General features: G+C 33.4%; 1 protein-coding gene across 1 annotated transcript in view; it reads right to left on the bottom strand.

Annotated features, from left to right (window-relative positions):
* LOC148939255 (tudor domain-containing protein 7-like) overlaps window positions 1-22,828 on the bottom strand; it is a 191,575-nt gene that overhangs the window by 132,286 nt on the left and 36,461 nt on the right. The window contains exon 4 of the mRNA XM_089106653.1: window positions 2,297-2,455. Coding sequence (XP_088962779.1) covers window positions 2,297-2,455 — 159 coding nt within the window. The remainder of the gene's footprint in view (window positions 1-2,296; window positions 2,456-22,828) is intronic.

The following is a 22,828-nucleotide window of genomic DNA, read 5'->3' as shown; positions in this document are numbered from 1 at the left end:
ACAAAAATCGTCAATTATAAAAAGAAAATAACAAGAAAAGCCAGTAAAATGGGTCTAAAAGGCCGAGTCGACAAAACATTTCTACCAGCGTTTCAAGAGCGTACAAGAGTAAACTAAGAACTGGCTGTTTCCTACAAACAAATAGTGAGTTCTTGGCAAATATTTCAAATTTGTAAGCCATGGATGTTCGAAGAGGAAATTTTAACACATTTCGTGAGCTTATGCCTTTATAGTATTTCCACAAATTCAAAATTGAAAATATTCAATTTTTTTATGTTAAACCCTCAAACGTAATTAACGCAGCGAGAAGTATGATTAAATCTGATGTCAATAGCTAGAATAACCTAGAATAGCTAGAATAGAATTCTAGCTAGAATAACCAGCATAAAATACACATATACTGAATAAATAGAGCCATTCAAAATATGGTATAAGAATTCAGAAGATATAAATTAAAAGAAAAAAGGCAAATGCGACGTCATGATAAAACAAGAGCCAAAGGCCTGAGACAACAAAGAGAGACGAGAAAAATCCCGTGATAGAGATTTTTTGGTATCTAAAACGCCAAATAAGCGGGCCTTTATGTCAAGTTCTACATTTGAAAGGAACAACTGAGGCCTTTACGACCCCCAAAGCTAGTTTTTACATCAAAGTTAAACTTTTTACAAAGTTTTTACACCAAAGTTAGCCGTTTTACAAAGTTTTTACTCCAAAGCTAAACTTTTTACATAGCTTTCACACCAAAGTTTGCCGTTTTACAAAGTTTTTACACCGAAGTTAGCCGTTTTACAAAGTCTTCACTCCAAAGTTAAACGTTTTACAAAGTTTTTACACCGAAGTTTAACTTTTTACAAAGTTTTTACTCCGAAGTTTGCCTTTTACAAAGTCTTTACACCGATGTTAGACTTTTTATCTCAATGCTTCAAGGATAAACGCTCTTATAAACCAAACTAAAAACTAAATTATGCACCGTAGTTAGAATTTTTATCTCAGTTCTGGAGGGATGAACACTATTTTATAACAATGAACTAGATTTTATAACAGTTACTTATAACAATTACATTTATAATTATATATTATAACAATTAGCAATAATATATAACTATATATATATATATATATATATATATATATATATATATATATATATATTTTATAACAATTTATCATGATATTTTGAGAGTGGAAGTGCTCAAATAATTGTATTTGCCGAATTATAAAATGTTTAGAAGCACCAACGATATAAAAAATAAAAATAATTCCCCCCCCCTAACTTTAACCCACTACAACAACAAAGGAAAACCAATTAAGCTGTTCTTAACATCAAAAATAAAAAATACCCTCTCCACCCCTACCCTAGACCCATCTTATGTCTATGCTTTCCTGAAAACTGTAATTTCCTAAGATTTTGCTTTTGGTTATTTTAAGATTATGAAGATGTCGGGTAATACATATTTTCGTCAGTGTTCAAAGTTGAACTGCAAAAATCAATAAGCAAATCTAAGAAGTTAAATTTGGCAGCACTTTTCTCCCGTAAAAAGTCAAAGATTAACAAACTTTATTTCCAAAGACAGTTACAACTACAAAAAAAAGCTACTTAAGCTGTTTAATAACATATTTTTCAGCTTATTGTTGTTGATTTTTCACCCATGTTTCTTTTTTATTGAACCTTTTAATTTTAAATTTAGTTTATTTTAATTAATTTATTTTGTTTATTTTTATATTTTATTATTCATGTTTTATATTGTTTCTTATCATTATTCTATATTATTTATATTTTATTATTATTTTGTTAGTTATATTTTATTTTGTTATATTTCAATTTGTTTAATTTAATTTATAATAATCAATATTGATGGAATTAGTTTTAATTTAATTTCAATTTCAATGTTTTATTAGTACTCACAAAGCAATCTTTTCAGCATGTATAAAGTGATTAATTGATTGCTTGAATACCACCAAAACCCGCGCAACAGAACATGTTTTTCATTAAAAATTGAATTCCCGATCTTTCCTAATTTTTGAAGCTATACATAGTCGAGCAAGTTTCCCCTCAAACAAATTTAAACAATCATATTTCATTTCCAGTGTTCTTTAATGTACTAAAAATGTACTTTAATGATATCTTTACATTAATGACATCACTTTAATGACATCATTACTTTAATGACATCAGTACTTTAATGTACTAAGCATAAAAAACCATTATTCACTTCATCTGACTTGTAGTCCTATAAATTTAGTTCTATTTGATTCTTTTTTTTTAGAAAGAAAAATGATGCAAAGGAAAACATACATCAACTTTTGCAGAATATCCAACTTTTGCTTTGACCGTGTTGACAGTACACAAAAGGTTCTTCTGTCGTGCGATTTCCTCCACCTTTTGTCTTGAAGTTATGTTTTCCTTGTTTTTGGTTCTATGTTGAGCAATACTGGCTTGCGGCATATACCGAGGCTGAAAATTAAAAATTATATAACAGTATATAAATTTAATACGGTTGAAATGGACATAAATTTTTAACTGAATTTACGACGTTAGGCACAAGGAAAAAAATGTTTGTAGGACTATATTTTAAGGAAATATCACTCACTTCGGCCACGGAAATACGAAAGGCGTTAAGTGATATTTCCTAAAATGTTCAAGAGAAGCAAAAAACTGCTTTGGAAAATGTGTCTCTGTATCTCTCTCGAGCACCACTCCTGCCTTTCTGGCCACCTTATGATGGGGCTTATGTGAAAATCTTCGTGGCTGTGGAAGAGTCGTTCACTTAACGCTTTTTGGTCTGCAAAACTGGTCGAAATTTGGTTCTAACGTGTTTTAATTGGATTATCAATTTGGGAATGTCTCGAGAACGAAAGGAAATACGTACATACTGATTAAATCAATCGATCGGGCGTGCCTGATTTCAGTAGGATCGATATATAACTTATTTTTGACTAATATTTCACTTAACGCCTTTCGTACTTCCACATCCGATTTACAACCGTGGTATTCAAACAGTTTTCCGCAGAACCCTGAGATTCCACAGACTACCCCCAAGGGTGCCCTTGCCCGAGCATTTCTTCACTTCCACAAGCCCCTCTCCTCACAGTAAGTAACCTATTTACTGATATTTTCTTTTGTCAATGAGCCCAGTTTTCATAATTTCCTTCAACCAATAATTCTTACAAAATTCGAATATAACACCCTAACAGCAGCCAACTACATCTGTCCTATGGGCTTAGAACGGCTGAAAAAAACCATCCTAAAGGACACCCTAGACGGTCAATCATTTTGATCAAAAGCTCCCGTCAATAAATTGATTAGAGGGTGATTGACCGTCTTGGAACCGACTGAGTCATTCAAACTTTCTATCAATCACCGTCAACGCTTGACTCAAGTATCAAACAGGTTCCTAAATGGTCAACCATGCTTTAACCAATTGATTGATGGAAGCTTTTGATCAAAATGATTGACCGTCTAGAGGGTCCATAAGTCCATTTATAACTTTAGACATTCTTTTCAATATATGTAAGACCAAAAACGAATTATAGAAATAGGTTCGATGCTGGAAATAAGACGGGTCTTCAAACAACAAATATTATGCCGGAACTGAGTGGGCTATGCAAGGGCAAAGAAGCTCACCCCAGCCATTACTACTACTACTGACAACTCACTGCAGCAACAAAACGCCAGGGGCCGACAGAGCTACGCACGATCCTCTTCCATCCCAATCTATTCAACGTATCCTTCTTTAAACCCTCACCGGAAGTTCCCATTTCTTTCCTTACAACACCCTTCCGTCCCAACGGGGGATGACCTGCTTTTCCTTTCACCCTAGACGGTTGGCCGAAAAGAACAATCTTTAGCAATCTGTCATCCTACATTCGCAGAACGTGCCCTAGCTATCTCAACCTTTCTCTCATTAGGCCCGTTTTTAGCAAAAAGATCTTACATCTAAGATCTTACATCTTTCTGCAAAGATTATCGTTTTTTAACTCATCTTTGTTCTAAGATCTTACAGCTCACTGATGTTAGCAAAAAGTGTGAAGACCGCCACTGTTTTGCCATATAGAACAATAATGAGAGAACTTCGATAATCTACTCATCATTGTTCTCAGACCGCTGATCAGAGCAGAATGATGAAAGACGTTTGCATAAAAACGACCAAAGATGTAAGATCTTTGTTCAAAGATTTCACTTTTAAGCGTTTTCTGACAAAAGATGCAAGATCTTAGCAGATTGATGAGTGAAAAAACGCCCATATTATAGTCCAAGAAAGCGGGATTGAACCACACTTTTCGTAGAGCCTACTGTTTTAAATACGGTCAGTCAGTCGGGTACCCAAACATTCCATAGAGAATTTCTCTGGCAAAGCCTCCAATATTCTAATATATGTTTGCAGGCTTATCTTTCTATGCTTGCATTAGCAAGTAAATAATACTATTTTATTAATAAATTTGTTTCATTATCCTTATAGCTTAGCATTTGTGTCTTGTTTTCAGAAATTTCTTATAAATAAAAATTGAAATTACGTGTTTTTTACTAATTTATCTTTTTAAATTACCCACTTGAAATTAATGGTAACAACGACTTAAATTAATTTTTCTTAAGGGCTCCGCGGAGATTTATACAACTATAAGCGTTCCGCGCCTCAAAATATTTCGAAAATCACTGCTTTAGAGCAATGTCACTATGAAAGCTACAACTTAATATCTAATTTAAAAGTTCGTTTATTTGCAGGGGCGTCATTTAAGGGGGCTGGCTGGGACTACAGCCCCACCCTGATTTTAGGAGGGCCCCAAATCAGTTGTCACAATTTTTGTTGATTTGATTTGAAGCGTAAAAAAATGGTGTAAAATAATGTTCTCAATTAAAACAAATTCGTTTCTAATATAGCTGTACTTCACAACAATATACTGTGGACTTCATTCCCAAATATATTTATCTATTATTCCTATTTTATATATCGCGAGATATAGTGGTCCCCTCTATATATACATACTCTCTACTCTATATTTTTTTGAGTCTGTTTGTGAATCTGTTCTGACTCTTTTCTGAGTCGCGTGTGACTCAGGTCTTCTCTGTTTCTGGAGTTTATAAATAAAACACCATTTTCTAGAACAGCAGACTTTTTGCGTCTCTAGTAGCCATAGACATATTCTTGATAATACTCACAAGACCGAGTGGGGATTTGCAAGTTACTTGTGCTTTTTTTCTTTGCCGCTAGACAACATATTAAATTTAAAATTTGGTTTTATTCAAAATGTTTATTTCATGAATTTTGTTTCTTGACTTATCTTGAAGTTTAGCTTCATGAATTTTGAAAAAATAAAAGTGTAAAATTTCGACCAATAATTTCTTTAGATTTCAGGAAAGATCAGAAAGGCAAGAAAAAAATTTAACACAAAAGGACAATTCAAAGAATAGATAAAAATTTTGAAAGACAGTACTTAATCTCACACACCAAAGATCACAATAAAATGAGAATATGAAAAAGGACAAGATTTGTTAATAAGAGAGTTAAAAAGAAATTGTACCAACAATCAAACACCAAATATTTCGACTTCACAAATGAAAGGCCTTATCAACGGTGGGGGCGGGGATTAACTTAAGCCAACTTATAAAGAAGAAGAGAAAACACAAAAAAAACTAAAAAATAAGAGCTAAAGAAGAACAACCTGAGCATAGAAAAATAAACTCAGACCTATCAGTGTTAATTCAAGAAATATACGATGGGGGGGGGGGGATCTAATGTTCAACATCCAGAAGGAGGTGAAAATTTGGTGTTTTTCAATTTTTTGTGAAAATACCAAACCAGTGTCTTGAGTGGCCACTTTTCAGGTGGGTAAGCCCATATTTTAGTAATTGTACCACATGCAATATACATTAATTGCCATGCTCATAGCCTCGACCTTGTTTTGGTTGATTCCATTCAGAACTTGAGATGAATGGCATCTTTTTTCTCCACTCTTCAAAAGTTGTACTGCTTCATTGCGAATAACAAACACGCTACAAATTGTTTGTTGATGCTCAGAAAGCCACTAGCATGACTGTTCTTCAGCTGGAGAAAACATCTACTACAAGATGGACGTACTGGAATAGATTGGTGAACAAAGTACTGACTAGATACAACTGTATTTAGGCCATCTTATCAATTAACAGAACACCTAGTGACGGAGAATCGAAAGCTCAGGCCCACGGACTCGCAACCAGACTTCAGAAATTTGAATTTATATTTGTACTCCATCTAGTGGATTTTTTTGTGCAACGAACTATGCTTGGACAGCTGCAGGAGGAAGACCTAGTTTTCTCTAGAGCTACTGGTCTTATTGCTGGTACACAAGATAAAATTATAGATATGTGAACAGATGATCGTTTTGATAAAATCTTTCATAAAGCAAAAGAATTTTCTTGTGATTGCGGCCTCGCTGAAGACCTTTTGCAAAATTTTCAGAATTCTGACTCTTAGACTCTTAGTGTAAAAGACCAAAGCATGCACAGCAAGTAGCTTCCTACTTACATGATTTTGTAACCGTGTCAACTTTTGGGGAAAAAAATTTGCTGAATTGAAAGAATAAACTGAAAATGCTTTCAGAGGGGATCAGTCTTGTGACAGACAGATTGTGCTCCAAGTTTGAAAGCCGCTCCATGAAGGCTTTTCCACTATTAGAGTCAATGTCTGTGTTAGATGTTGATTTTCTGCACTTTATCAATACTAGCGGACTAGCTAGTGTAGCAGCACATTACAAAGAAGCTTCCATTGACACAACTTTCTTGGCTTTGTAAATGGATCTTGTGAGAAGATACATAGACTCATTGGCCAATAAGCTAAAAGATTTCTTTGAACTTTGTGATTGTCTAAAGGCAATGTCAATAGAGTATTCTGAAGTTTTTCTACACTAAGCCTGATTGAAACCTATTTAAGATGGACAGTGGGCGGCAAAAGGTGCTGTGATCTGATGTTGATATCTAGTGAAAAGGCTCTTCTGAAATTGTTGTATTTCAATGCTTTGGTTGATATTTTTGGAAAAATGAGACCTTGTTGGTTACCTCTGTTGCAATAAAACCATAAATTACTTTCCAACTTAAGTTCTTTCTATATTCATTAAACACTTTTTAACTGCTTCTTACTATTATTAGTTGATTTTGAGGGAGGCCTGTGCTAACCACTGTGAAGAAATATTCTTCTTCAAGAACTGTGACTCGGCCAACTTAGGGGGGTCCACAGAGGTTGCTTAGCCCCCCCCCCTTAGCTCACATTGAAATGACACCGCTGTTTGTTTGTAACCAGCAAATTTATAACACAAATTCTTTAAGCACTTAATAACAAATTTTAACTAAAATAAAACCAATTGTTTAAACAATGTCGCTTATATTTCCTTCTTGACTATAAACCAGATCTTCTGTTCTTGTCCTTTTGTTATGAGATGGCGGTACCACTGCACCCAGGACACGTCTTGGAACTATTACTGTTTTTTTTTTTTCAGATAGCTCTATTGATGGAAAGATTTCAAAAATTTATGCTAATGGGTCTTGTTGATCCTTGATTACTCTATTAGGTATGGTTATAATCACTAATGCAATAAAAGAAGATGGCTAAGCATTATGCGAATCACCGTGAGACTTGTAGCTGCAGTTGCGGCCATTAGAAAGCCCAAATCATAAATCTCTGTCAGACTACAAAAAAAGGATACAGCTACGTGCTCAGGAGAGGAGAGGTGGGACTAGAGTCCCTTCCAGCTCAAAATTATAAAACGTGTATTATCATTGCTAAAATTTTCGAATTTCATATGCTTTCCACATAAGTTCCCAATTTTGTGTTTCTTTTCACGACCCCCTCCAACGAACTAAATTCCTGTACACGAGCCCGGAAGGACAAACAACCGATTACTTTATAACAAATAAATAGCTCACAGGTGATACCTCTGAAATATGCATAGCATAAATTCATTGGCCTTGAACCAACAACTGTTCAAATCCAAAGATCCCTAGATCTGTGAAATCTAGGGATAAATGACATAGGTGCCAGTAAATGACACAACTCTACATTTGTGCCGGAAAGCTTGTGAATGTAATCTTTTACGTTAGATAGAAAAGGATTGCTTGCAATATAAAGGATACTATCCACCACAAGCATCAAGATTGCTTGCAATATAAAGGATACTATCCACCACAAGCATCAAGTTTGCTTGCAATATAAAGGATACTATCCACCACAAGCATCAAGATTGCTTGCCATATAAAGGATACTATCCACCACAAGCATCAAGATTGAAGGCATAATCCAAAAATATTCCCGGGATTAAAGAAGGGTTAGAGCAGTAGTTCCCAACCAATTTTGGGCCATGCCCCACCAAGGCATTTCAAGGCATTCCTCATGCCCTCTAGTGATTTTTAGAATCTGTTATTCAAAATTTTACTTGTATTCAACTAAGGGAAGGTTAAAAGGCCAGAGTGGCGCAAATTAGGGGGGGAAGAGGGCACACCCCTTAGATTTGGAAAAAGACCTTGTTACTTCTATTTAAGAGCGCTTTTGTATTTTAGCTATGTGCTGTATTGAACTAGAAAGACTGAATGAACGGTCACTTGTATTGTTCACCCCTGTGCTTTTGTTGTTTGAGAGCCATTAAATAGCTCTGTTACTTCTCTTACTGTTACTTTTCAATGACTTAGTTTGGAAATGTTACTTCTGTCCTCATCCTGGGGAATCCTAAATATACGGATAGTAGAAAACCTTATTTTGAAAGGTGTAAAACAATTCCTCTCTGATGTCTTACCTGCTGTCATGATCTGTGACTAGGGTTCAGTCAAAAACTAGGCGTCAGCTCGTCAGAGTATAGCTTATTTGTTGCTGTGAATCCGAAATCAAACAATGAGCAAAAAGCGACATGAAACTTCGGACTTTTGTGCAGTGAAAATCATGAAGAAAAATGAAAAAAATTCAGTACAAGAAACTGGTAATGATGTCAGTGCTCAAAGTGTCGGGCTACTGGATATGATTTTCCCTACCTGTGACAATCTTTGAGACACAAGCGGAACAATAAATGACCCAAGTCAATATAAAAGAGTGGTCTGCATTCCCGAACCCTTTGCAGGTTCCAGTAGCAGTCGCAAACCTCTCTCGTGTGTCTCTACGATTCGTCCCAACCAACCAACTCAACTTATTCTTGAGAGATATTCGGCTTCCGCTTCTAGCAGAAGGAGATTTCAGTGCGCATTGCCTAAAGACTTACGAATGGATTGATTACTAATTAAACTTGGTTTCTGTGTCTTGTTTTGCTTGCTGCCATTTATCTAGTGGGGCTTCAAGGGCCGGAGAAACTGCTAGAAAAGGTCTTTCATTAAGACAGAATTTTATCAGTGGAAAGACACTTCTGGTCTATTGAAGCAACATGATGGTAGTAAAAGACATAGGAATTGCGTATCAGCATGGACGGAATTTAAGATAATTAGTTGTGATACTTCGAGATGTGTAGCGAATGGCTTAATTCGGTCTAGATCTCAAGAGGTTCAAGAAAATAGAGATCATGTGAAGCACATTTTTTGCGCTATTTGCTTTCTTGGCCGCAAGGGTCTTCCTTCGAGGGGTTATGACAAATCAGAAACCTCCACGAACCATGGTTATTGGTTGAACTTACGGATGAAATGTCTAAAGGCGACGAAAAGGTGAAGGCCAAGTTATAGAGCCGATATGGCCAGCATTGCAGACATCCGTACCAAAGTGACGCACTTACACTGAAAGGAAATGCCTTGCGACAAGAAATGATTTCAGAAGTAAAATCAGCTAATTACTACGCTATTTTTGTTGAAGAGGCCAAAGATGTTTCTAAAAAAGAACAATTAGCGATCCTACCCAGGTACATATCAATTGGAAAAGTAGTGGAGCGACTAATCAGCTGCTATCGCACGCAAATATTGGACGCCAAATGCTTATCCATCTTGATTTGTGAAACTAAAGAAAAGTTTTTTTTGTAGATTTGATGTTGTGTGTTGGTCAATGTTATGACGGCGTATTTGTTATGAGTGAGGTATTCAACGGAGTTCAAGCAATGCTTAGGAAGAAGGTGCCTCATGCAGTTTTTTTACACTGTCACGCCCACAGATTACACTTGGTTTTCACTGATTGCCTGAAGAACATCAGCAAACTTTTGGAATTTTTCACTGTGGTGTAAAGACTTTTTCATATTTATATCATGCAGTAACACTTAAAATGAACTATTTGTGAAATTCCAGTGTATTAGCGGCGAAAAGTGTCGAAGCTTGAGAGGACCGTCCAAAGTCGCTGGTTTTACACAAACCGTTCTATTTACAAGGTGAAGGCCGTATTTGATTGTATTGTTGCTGTGCTGGCCGCAGTCTCTGATAGTGCTGACGGTGAGGCAGCGTGTGAAGCAAAACGACAACTGGAAAGTCGCTTCTAAGTAGAGGAGGGGGTGCTACTCCGATCAGGGCTCCTTATATGGGCATAGAACCACGTGGTTTATGTTTTTTGTCAGTGAGAATGAAAAAACAGGAACTTTCTTACATTTATGTCTGTTTTTATGGTTTTTGTCAGTGAAAATGAAAAAACAAGAACTTTCTCACATTTATGTCTGTTTTATGGATTTTGTCAGTGAGAATGAAAAAACAGAAACTTTCTCACTTTCATGGATTATTGAGTCATTAATCAAATTGTTTCCAGGGAATGTCTGACAGATGACGTCAAGTCAATTAATGTCTTTGATGTATTTCCAAAGAGAATGTTTCCGGGGCAAAGTTTAGATCACACATGACAGATGATGTCATGATTGATTGATTGGCATGAGAGGGGAATTAATTTGTTGTTTCTAAAGAGAACTGTCTCCGAGCGAATGTTTAGATCTTAGCGCGGGAATCAGGTTTCTTTGTAATTTCAAATGTGAAAGCACAGGGATGCCAAACAAAAGGAACACGCTGAAATTACGTTTAGGGATTATTTGGGCGAAACCGTTTTAGTCATTATAGGGAATTATTTCGGCGAAACAGTTAGAGACATTTTAAAAGATGATTTTAAAAGATGATTTTAGAAGAGGATTTGAGGGTGAAACTCTGTGGTCGTTATAATACACAAGTTCTATTTGAACAGCGTCGTGAGGTCCCCTACCCCAACCCCAAAGGGTCCCGATCCCCCTACCCCAACCCCAAAGGGCCCCGATCCCCCTACCCCAACCCCGAAGGAAGCCCCCGGTACTCAAAGGTCCCCCAAGCTCCCAAAGGGCCACCAGACCCCCAAAGGCCCTCCCCAGACCCCCAAAGGCCCTCCCCGGACCCCAAAGGACCAATCGGCCCTCAAGTGCCCCCCAGACCCCCAAAGGCCCTCTACAGACCCCCAAAGGCACTCCTCCAGTCCCCAAAGGTCCACAGGGCTCCCAAAGGGCCACCCGGCCCTAAAGGGCCCCCCGGACCCCCAAAGGACCCCCGGCGCCCCAAAGGCCCCAGAGCCCCCATTTTTAATACTTTTTTATGGGTTTATTATATCTTTTAAGAACAAGTTATTTTCTTAATGTCCATCCTAAACCCATTTTACAAGTTGAAGTACCCATACTTTTCACCCACAACTTTACTTTACAGCTTTTTGAATGCTCCAACACCAAGCAATACTTTTCAATGGCATTTCAGAACAAGTTCTTTTCTTAATGTCCCTCCTAAACCCATTTTACAAATTGAAGTACCCATCCTTTACACCCACAACTTGACTTTACAGCTTTTTGAATGCTCCAACACCAAGCAATACTTTTCAAAGGGCATTTCAGAACAAGTTCTTTTCATAATGTCCATCCTAAACCCATTTTACAAATTGAAGTCCCCATCCTTTTCACCCACAGCTTAGTTATAGGTAAGAGTTTGAAGTTTTACCTTAGAGACTTAGCTTAGAGTTTTAGTTTGGTTTAGTTTTAGTTAAAAGTTTAAAGGTTTTTTTTTTACCTTAGACTCTTAGCTTAGAGTTTTTGTTAGAGTTCTAGTTTAGTTTAGTTTTAGTTAAGAGTTTAGAGTTTTTAGCTTAGAGTTTTAGCTTAAAGTTTTAGTTTGGTTTAGTCTTAGTTAAAAGTTTAGAGTTTTTTTTTAGCTTAGAGTCTTAGCTTAGAGTTTTTGTTAGAGTTCTAGTTTACTTTAGTTTTAGTTAAGAGTTTAGAGTTTTTAGCTTAGAGTCGTAGCTTAGAGTTTTATTCAGAGTTCTAACTTAGTTTAGTTAGTTACAGTTCAGAATTTAGAGTCTTAGCTTAGAATCATATCTTATAATTTTACTTAAAGTTGTAGTTTGGTCAAGTTTTAGTTAAGAGTTTAGAGTTTTATCTTATAATATTATATAAGAGTTTTTGTTAGAGTTGAATTTTAGTTTATTTTTAGTTAAGAATTTGATTTTTTAACTTTGAGTTTCAGTTAGAGTTATAGTTTAGTTTACTTTTAGTTAAGAGTTTAGAGTTTTTAGCTTAGAGTCTTAGCTTAAAGTTTTAGTTTGGTTTAGTTTTAGTTAAAAGTTTAGAGTTTTTTTTTGCTCAGAGTCTTAGCTTAGAGTTTTTGTTAGAGTTCTAGTTTAGTTTGGTTTTAGTTAAGAGTTTAGAGTTTTTAGCTTAGAGTCTTAGCTTAGAGTTTTATTCAGAGTTCTAGTTTAGTTTAGTTACTAAACTAGAATTTAGTTACTCTGAATTTGATGTTTTACCTTTGAGTTTCAGTTAGAGTTCTAGTTTAGTTTACTTTTAGTTAAGAGTTTAGAGTTTTTAGCTTAGAGTCTTAGCTTAAAGTTTTAGTTTGGTTTAGTTTTAGTTAAAAGTTTAGAGTTTTTTTTTTTGCTCAGAGTCTTAGCTTAGAGTTTTTGTTAGAGTTATATTTTAGTTTAGTTTTAGTTAATAGTTTAGAGTTTTTAGCTTAGAGTCTTAGCTTAGAGTTTTATTCAGAGTTCTAGTTTAGTTTAGTTACAGTTCAGAATTTAGAGTTTCAGGTTATAGTCATAGCTTATAATTTTACTTAAAGTTGTAGTTTGGTTAAGTTTTAGTTAAGAGTTTCGAGTTTTAGCTTAGTGTCTTAGCTTAGAGTTTTTGTTAGAGTTCTAGTTTAGTTCAGTTTTAGTTAAGACTTTAGAGTTTTACCTTAGAGTCTCAGCTTATAGTTTTAACTAGAGTTGAAGTTTAGTTTAGTTATAGTTAAGAATTTAGAGTTTTAGCTTAGAGTCATAGCTTTGAGTTTTACTTAAAGTTTTAGTTTGACTAAGTTTTAGTTAAGAGTTTCGAGTTTTAGCTTAAAGTCTTAGCTAAGAGTTTTTGTTAGAGTTCTAGTTTAGTTTAGTTTTAGTTAAGAGTTTGATGTTTTACCTTTGAGTTTCAGTTAGGGTTCTAGTTTAGTTTAGTTTTAGTTAAGAGTTTGGTGTTTTACCTTAGATTCTTAGCTTAGAGTTTTAGTTTAGTTTAATTTTACTTAAGAGTATAGATTTTTATCTTAGAGTATCAGCTTAGAGTTTGTGTTATAGTTCTAGTTTATTTTAGTTTTAGTTAAGAGTTTAGTGTTTTTAGCTTAGAGTCTTAGCTTAGAGTTTATGTTGAAGTTCTAGTATAGTTTAGTTTTAGTTATAGTTTTAGCTTAGAGTCTTAGCTTAGAGTTTTTGTTAGAGTTGATGTTTAGTTTAGTTTTAGTTAAGAGTTTTTTTTGTTAGAGTTCTAGTTTAGTTTAATTTTAGTTAAGAGTTTGATTTTTTACCTTTGAGTTTCAGTTAGAGTTCTAGTTTAGTTTAGTTTTAATTAAGAGTTTAGAGTTTACCATAGAGTCTTAGCTCAGAGTTTTAGTTAGAGTTCTAGTTTAGTTTAGTTTTAGTTACAGTTCAGAATTTAGAGTTTTAGCTTAGAGTCATAGCTTAGAGTTTTACTTAAAGTTATAGTTTGGTTAAGTTTTAGTTAAGAGTTAAGAGTTTTTAGCTTAGAGTTTTTGTTGAAGTTCTAGTTTAGTTTAGTTTTAGTTAATAGTTTAGAGTTTTAGCTTAGAGTCTTAGCTTAGAGTTTTTGTTAGAGTTGAAGTTTAGTCTAATTTTAGTTAAGAATTTGATGTTTTACATTTGAGTTTCAGTTAGAGTTCTAGTCTATTTTACTTTTAGTTTAGAGTTTACAGTTTTTTTTAGCTTAGAGTCTTAGCTTAGAGTTTTAATTAGAGTTCTAGTTTAGTTTAGTTTTAGTTAAGAGTTTAGAATTTTATCTTAGAGTCTTAGCTTAGAGTTTTTGTTAGAGTTCTAGTTTATTTTAGTTTTGAGTTCTAGTTTAGTTTACATATAGTTAAGAGTTTGGAGTTTTACCTTATAGACTTAGCATAGAGTTTTAGTTTAGTTTAGTTTTAGTTAAGAGTTTAGAGTTTTTTAGCTTAGAGTTTTAGATTAGAGTTTTTGTTAGAGTTCTAGTTTAGTTTAGTTTTAGTAAATAGTTTAGTGTTTTAGCTTAGAGTCTTAGCTTAAAGTTTTAGTTAGAGTTCTAGTTTAGTTTAGTTTTAGTTAAGAGTTTAGAGTTTTTTAGCTTAGAGTCTTAGCTTAGAGTTTTTGTTAGAGTTCTATTTTAGTTTAGTTTTATTTAAGATTTTAGAATTTTTAGCTTAGAGTTTTTGTTGAAGTTCTAGTTTAGTTTAGTTTTAGTAAATAGTTTAGAGTTTTAGCTTAGAGTCTTAGTTTATAGTTTTTGTTAGAGTTGAAGTTTAGTTTAGTAATAGTTAGGATTTTAGAGTTTTGGCTTAGAGTCTTAGCTTAGAGTTTTTGTTAGAGTTCTAGTTTATTTTAGATATAGTTAAGAGTTTGGAGTTTTACCTTAGAGACTTAGCTTAGAGTTTTAGTTTAGTTTAGTTTTAGTTAAGAGTTTGGAGTTTTTAGCTTAGAGTCTTAGCTTAGAGGTTTTGTTAGAGTTCCAGTTTAGTTTAGTTTTAGTTAAGAGTTTGGTGTTTTACCTTAGAGTCATAGCTTAGACATTTCGTTAGAGTTCTAGTTTAGTTTAGTTTTAGTTATGAGTTTAGAATTTTAGCTTAGAGTCTTAGCTTAGAGTTTTTGTTAGAGTTCTAGTTTAGTTTAGTTTTAGTTAAGAGTTTAGAGTTTTTAGCTTAGAGTCTTAGCATAGTTTTTATCGCAGTTCTAGTTTAGTTTAGTAATAGTTAAGCTTAGAGTCATAGTTAAGCTTAGTTTTAGCTTAGAGTCATAGCTTAGAGTTTTACTTAAAGTTTTAGTTTGACTAAGTTTTAGTTAAGTGTTTCTAGTTTTAGCTTAGAGTCTTAGCTTAGAGTTTTTTGTTAGAGTTCTAGTTTAGTTTAATTTTAGTTAAGAGTTTGATGTTTTACCTTTGAGTTTCAGTTAGGGTTCTAGTTTAGTTTAGTTTTATTTAAGAGTTTGGTGTTTTAAATTAGATTCTTAGATTAGAGTTCTAGTTTAGTTTAGTTTTACTTAAGAGTTTAGAGTTTTAGCTTAGTATCAGCTTAGAGTTTTTGTTAGAGTTCTAGTTTATTTTAGTTTTAGTTAAGAGTTTAGTGTTTTTAGCTTAGAGTCTTAGCTTAGAGTTTATGTTGAATTTCTAGTATAGTTTAGTTTTAGTTTATAGTTTTAGCTTAGAGTCTCAGCTTAGAGTTTTTTTTAGAGTTGATGTTTAGTTTAGTTTTTGTTAAGAGTTTTGAGTTTTTTTTGTTAGAGTTCTAGTTTAGTTTAATTTTAGTTAAGAGTTTGATTTTTTACCTTTGAGTTTCAGTTAGAGTTCTAGTTTAGTTTAGTTTTAATTAAGAGTTTAGAGTTTACCACAGAGTCTTAGCTCAGAGTTTTAGTTAGAGTTCTAGTTTAGTTTAGTTTTAGTTACAGTTCAGAATTTAGAGTTTTAGCTTAGAGTCATAGCTTAGAGTTTTACTTAAAGTTATAGTTTGGTTAAGTTTTAGTTAAGAGTTTAGAGTTTTTAGCTTAGAGTTTTTGTTGAAGTTCTAGTTTAGTTTAGTTTTAGTTAATAGTTTAGAGTTTTAGCTTAGAGTCTTAGCTTAGAGTTTTTGTTAGAGTTGAAGTTTAGTTTAATTTTAGTTAATAATTTTATTTTTTAAATTTTATTTTCAGTTAGAGTTCTAGTCTATTTTAATTTTATTTTAGAGTTTACAGTTTTTTTTAGCTTAGAGTCTTAGCTTAGAGTTTTAGTTAGAGTTCTAGTTTAGTTTAGTTTTATTTAAGATTTTAGAATTTTATCTTAGAGTCTTAGATTAGAGTTTTTGTTATAGTTATAGCTTATTTTATTTTTGAGTTATAGATTAGTTTAAATATATTTAAGAGTTTGGAGTTTTACCTTATAGACTTAGCATAGAGTTCTAGTTTAGTTTAGTTTTATTTAAGAGTTTAGATTTTTTTATCTTAGAGTCTTAGCTTAGAGTTTTTGTTAGAGTTCTAGTTTATTTTAGTTTTATTTAAGAGTTTAGAATTCTTAGATTAAAGTTTTTGTTGAAGTTTTGGTTTAGTGCAGTTTTAGTAAATTTCTAAGATTTTTAGCTTAGAGTCTGATTTTATAGTTTTTGATAGAGCTGGAGTTTGTTTTAGTAATATCTAGTATTTTAGATGCTTGGATTAGATTCTTATATTGTAGTTTTTGCTAGAGTTATAGTTTAGTTTATATATAGTTAAGAGTTTGGAATTTTACCTTAGAGACTTAGCTTAGAGTTTTAGTTTAGTTTAGTTTTAGTTAAGAGTTTGGAGTTTTTAGCTTAGAGTCTTAGCTTAGAGGTTTTGTTAGAGTTCTAGTTTAGTTTTAGTTAAGAGTTTGATGTTTTACCTTAGTCATAGCTTAGACATTTAGTTAGAGTTCTAGTTTAGTTTAGTTTTAGTTAAGAGTTTAGAATTTTAGCTTAGAGTCTTAGCTTAGAGTTTTTGTTAGAGTTCTAGTTTAGTTTAATTTTAGTTAAGAGTTTAGAGTTTTTAGCTTAGAGTCTTAGCATAGTTTTTATTGAAGTTCTAGTTTAGTTTAGTAATAGTTAAGAGTTTAGAGTTTTGGCTTAGAGTCTTAGCTTAGAGTTTTTGTTAAAGTTGAAGTTTAGTTTAGTAATAGTTAAGAGTTTAGAGTTCTAGCTTAGAGTCTTAGCTTAGAGTTTTTGTTAAAGTTGAAGTTTAGTTTAGTAATAGTTAAGAGTTTAGAGTTTTTAGCTTAGATTCTTAGCTTAGAGTTTTAGTTTAGTTTATTTTTTTTCTCAGAGTTTAGAGTTTTTAGCATAGAGTCTTAGCTTAGAGTTTTTGTTAGAGTTCTAGTTTAGTTTAATTATAGTTAAGAGTTTAGAGTTTTTAGCTTAGATTCTTAGCTTAGAGCTTTAGTTTAGTTTAATTTTATTTAAGAGTTTAGAGTTTTACCATAGAGTCTTATCTTAGGGTTTTTTTAGAGTTCTGGTTTAGTTTAGTTTTAACTAAGAGTTTAGAGTTTTTAGCTTATAGTCTTAGTTTATAGTTTTTTGTTGTTGTTATAGCTTAGTTTAGAGTTTTATATTAGACTCGTAATTTTAATTAGAGTTATAGTTTAGTTTAGTTGTACTTTAGTTAAGAGTTTGGAGTTTTAGCTTAGTGTCTTAGCTTAGAGTTTTTGTTAGAGTTCTAGTTTAGTTTAGTTTTAGTTAATAGTTTAGAGTTTTAGCTTAGAGTCTTAGCTTAGAGTTTTTGTTAGAGTCCTAGTTAAGTTTAGTTATAGTTAAGAGTTTGAAGTTTTACCTTAGAGACTTAGCTTAGAGTTTTAGTTAAGTTTATTTTTACTTAAGAGTATAGAATTTTAGCCTAGAGTTTTTGTTAGAGTTCTAATTTATTTTTAGTTAAGAGTTAAGTGTTTTTAGCTTAGAGTCTCAGTTTAGAGTTTTTGTTGAAGTTCTAGTTTAGTTTAGTTTTAGTTTAGAGTTTTAGCTTAGACTTAGAGTTTTAATTAGAGTTCTAGTTTAGTTTAGTTTTAGTTATGAGTTTAGAGTTTTTAGCTTAGAGTCTTAGCTTAGTTTTATTTAGAGTTCTAGTTTAATTTAGTTTTAGTTAAGAGTTTAGAGTTTTAACATGTAGTATTATATTAGATTTTTATTTAGATTTAAAGTTTATTTTATTTTAAGATAATAATTTATAGTTTGAGAGTATAGTAATAGATTAGAGTTTTACTTAAAGTTATAGATTGTTTAAGATTTATTTAAGTGTTTCGAGTTTTAGCTGAGTCTTATCTTACAGTTTTTGTTAGAGTTCTAATTTAGCTTAGTTTCACTTAAGACTTTAGAGTTTCACCTTAGAGTCTTATCTTAGAGTTTTTGTTAGAGTTCTAGTTTAGTTTAACTTTAGTTAAGAATTTGATGTTTCACCTTTGAGTTTCAGTTAGAGTTCTAGTTTAGTTTACTTTTAGTTAAGAGTTTAGTGTTTTACCTTAGAGTCTTAGCATAGAGTTTTAGTTAGAGTTCTAGTTTAGTTTAGTTTTAGTTAAGAGTTTAGAATTTTAGCTTAGAGTCTTAGCTTAGAGTTTTAGTTAGAGTTCTAGTTTAGTTTAATTTTAGTTAAGAAATTGATGTTTTAACTTAGAGTTTTAGTTAGAGTTCTCGTTTAGTTTAGTTTTTGTTAAGAGTTTAGTGTTTTACATTAGAGTCTTAGCTTAGAGTTTTAGTTAGACTTCTCGTTTAGTTTAGTTAAGAGTTTAGAACTTTAGCTTAGAGTCTTAGCTTAGAGTATTTGTTAGAGTTCTAGTTTATTTTAGTTTTAGTTAAGAGTTAAGAGTTTTTGGCTTAGAGTCTTTTGCTTAGAGTTTTTGTTGAAGTTCTAGTTTAGTTTAGGTTTAGTTAATAGTTTAGAGTTTTAGCTTAGAGTCGTAGCTAAGAGTTTTTGTTAGAGTTCTAGTTTAGTTTAGATATAGTTAAGCGTCTGGAGTTTTACCTTCGAGACTTAGCATAGAGTTTTAGTTTAGTTTAGTTTTAGTTATGACTTTAGAGTTTTAGCTTAGAGTCTTAGCTTAGAGTTATAGTTAGAGTTGAAGTTTAGTTTAGTTATAGTTAAGAGTTTAGAGTTTTTAGCTTAGAGTCGTAGTTTAGAGTCTCTGTCCCCGGAAACATTCTCTTTGGAAATACATCAAAGACATTAAGTAACTTGACGTCATCTGTCAGACATTCCCTGGAAACAATTTGATTAATGACTCAATAATCCATGAAAGTGAGAAAGTTCCTGTTTTTTCATTCTCACTGACAAAAACCAGAAAACAGACATAAATGTGAGAAAGTTCCTGTTTTTTCATTCTCACTGACAAAAAACATAAAAACAGACATAAATGTGAGAAAGTTCCTGTTTTTTCATTCTCACTGACAAAATCCATAAACCACGTGGTTCTATGCCCATATAAGGAGCCCTGATCGGAGTAGCACCCCCTCCTCTACTCTTCTAGTAGTCAAATCAACTCGACTTCTTTTGTCTTAACTTTGCACAGAATAGAAAGTGATAGTCATTGTAAATTGCTTTTCAGAACAACTTCAAACAAAAAGTTGGCTGATTTATAAGACACTTGCACTGATTTCTGGGACATGGGGGATACTCCAAAAGATAAGAAATGATAACAATAAAAACTTCAGCAAAATCATAACCGAACTCTTGGATTTGCACGTGCTTGGAACAAGAAATGTCATGCCATTTCCGCTCGTCTCAAAGACTCTTTCAAATTCAACAACCTGTAAATTTCCGTACCTCGAGGTGATAGACCATTTCACGAGCCAGATGGACCGACGATTAATGCAAAATATGCCTCTGCTCAACGCAACCCTTCAAATTCTAATTTTCTCGAATTTTCAAAAGTTGAAAGGGTAATGTGTCATTATCAAGTGATTCTCGATGTTGATGACTATGCCCTAGATCCCAGCTTTCTCTGTTAAACTTGCATCTTTCAAAATATGACACTTTTTAAATGGATCCACTCCGAGTTATCAAAATATTATCCGACCTCCCGATTGCCTATTCTGCAGTGCTAAAACTTATGAAGCTAATTGCTCCTTTACCTGCAACCACTGCCATTAATGAACGATTCTTCTCAGCTTTAGAGCGTGTGAAGGACTATCTGGGATTGACAATGGAAAACGACAGACTCCGTAATCTCATGATCATGGCCGTTGAAAAAGAGTAGACACTGGATTTGGATATATTAGTCGACGATTTATCCAAACAGCAAAGTCGCAGCTAAACCCTGTTTTAAGTATGTTTGCTCAATCTTGTTCTGTTGTTTATATCTTCATTAAAAAAAATGGAAAATACTCTTGTCCCCCCTACATTTTTGTGAATTGATGCCACTAAAATGCCACCAACTTGGAATCTTTTTTTGGGTCTTCCTCTAGGCATATTTTATACTAATGAAAAATATTGTTTAATACAACAACTTTTATATTATGTATAACATCAACACATTACTATCATGTACCTTTTTTCCTCTTTAGATTCATTTGAACGTGAATTCAGTCATATTAAAAAGTGTTTTTCAAAATTAAGGCTCTAAAGTATAGTCAGCCGAAGGGTGCACGTCCTGCCAATGATCCACCAAATACTGCCATACCCCACCAATGGGGTATTCGCCACACGTTGGAAATCAATGTTTAAAAATACTATGGTGATAAACATGAACGTTTTCAGGTAGTGAAAATAACAGGTGGATATTTGAAGGTAATGTGATGTTATGACAAAATAATGCCGTTTTTTTATGTACGTTTTTTTTTATGCCGTTTTTTTATGTTCTGAAAATGTCGAGTTGATACGTTAAAAATGTTGAAAAATTATTTATGAAAAAAAAAATTCGTTTTCAGGTGGCGAAAATAAAAATAAAATCAAAATACGAGAAGCACATTTCCGTTGCAAGAGAAGCGGTTATGATTTGAAGAAAAATGCACTTTGAAAGCGCAAGAATCAGAAACAAAGGAAAAGCAAAGCAAAATTTTAAATAACATTTTTTAGAGTTAAATTAATCGGAATTCAGTTACAGTTACTACTTCAAGTTTCTTAGTATGCAAAACTTAAGTGAATACACAAATTCCATCATTCAAAACTATAAATAATTTACAATTTACATTGAAGCCTGAATTTTTTCATTCTTGGACTTTATGAAGCTGAAAGTACAATAGGAGTGTCCTAAAACAAAACAAATCACGCAGTAAATCACAATGAAAGCTATTTAAAATTTTTAAAATGTCAAAATTTTGGATTCAAGGTGCTTAGAAAATTTCTCCTCTATTATATAGTTAGGCAACTATTAGAGCTACTACTTTTAGAGTATGCAACTATTAGAGTTGCTATTTTTACAGTAGGCTACTAGAAGAGCTACTATTTTTACAGTAGGCTACTAGAAGAGCTACTATTTTTAGAGTAGGCAACTATTAGATCTACTATTTTTAGAGTACTATTGTAAGATCCAGATCTATGGACAACGGCCTCTGCAAAGGGCTGCCTCGACCTTTTCGGGGTACCTGCAAGACTGGGGACCTTGCAGTCAACTCTATTCCCACTTGAGGAGTGGCGCCCCTCGAGGAAATTATAGCCTAGTAAACGACACAGCATTCACACGGGATTCTGACTAATGGACAATTATTCTGGGCTTGGTATGTTTTGACGGGCGTCTTCGGGCTGAAAAACCTCTTCCTAGCTAATTTATCTATTATGGGCTGCCTCCCCTTAGTAGCATCATATTTGTAGGCATGAATATATAATGAGTCGGAGGTAATAGGCTTGGGACTGTCTGTGTAGGATTTCGACTCTTGTTGATAGAAGAAAATCGCCAAGTGCTGAAATTCATATTGTGACCAAAATGGGCCCAGGATTGCACAAAGCCTCCATTCATGGAGGTCCCAGGGACTTCCTGCTGTCCGGTTCTAAGCGAGCTTAAGCACTTCGGTGTAGTCGTGAGAAGATATGTGATCCCCGTCCTGCACTGGTATCCGGGATCATTGCTTTTCTTGAGGCGAAAATAATTTCAATGATTTAAAGAACATGAAAATTGGAACATGGAATGTTACGACGTTAAAAAATGACTATCGTATCGACATTTTGACTGACGAATTCAAACGATTCGAACTGGATTTACTAAGAGTCTCAGAAACTCATATCCCAGGGGTAGGAAGCATGAAATTAGGGGATATAGAATTTGTTTACTCAGGCAGGAAGGATGGGGTACATAGACAGGGAGTAGGGCTCATGATGAATAAGGAAGCTGCTAAGTCTTGTTTAGGTTGGGAAGGTATTAAAAATAGAATATTAACTTCTTATTTATGACTAAAAAGTTCAGGGTATCAGTTATAGTAGTATACGCCCCTAGTAGTATCGACTGACGGAGATACTAGTGACTCACATGAATTTTACTTACACTTACAGGAGCAAATAGACAGGGTCCCAGGTAGAAATATGGTGTCATTACTGGGAGATTTTAACGCCCAGGTTGGTAGAAATAGGGATGGATGGTATCCTAGCCTAGGTAAATTTGGTGTAGGAAAGGAAAACAGTAATGGATACAGACTTTTGAAATTTTGTAGGCATAACAATTTAGTTATAACCAATACGGTGTTTGGTCATAAAATGGCTCGTAAGTTAACATGGTATTCACGTGATGGTAAGACAGAATACTTTATTGTTTATGTTATAGTAAACCGAAGACTGGCAGGATCAATACAAGATACTAGGGTATATAGGAGTGCCGTTATTGATGTTAAAAGTAAAGATCACCATCTAGTAGTGTCAAGGGTTAATTTAAAGCTTAAATATCGGAAAAGTAACTACCTCCCGGGAAGTTATGATGTCGGTAGACTCCAGGATGAGAACTTGGGAGAAACTTTCCAGGAACAGTTGAATACTAAACTTGAGAGTTTGAAATTTGATAATGTGGAAGATGG

Source organism: Artemia sp. Qi Xiang Cuo, chromosome 21 (assembly GCF_049724085.1).
Source record: "Artemia sp. Qi Xiang Cuo chromosome 21, ASM4972408v1, whole genome shotgun sequence".
Classification (NCBI taxonomy): Eukaryota; Metazoa; Arthropoda; class Branchiopoda; order Anostraca; family Artemiidae; genus Artemia; species Artemia sp. Qi Xiang Cuo.
This window is presented reverse-complemented; position numbering and strand designations above follow the sequence as displayed.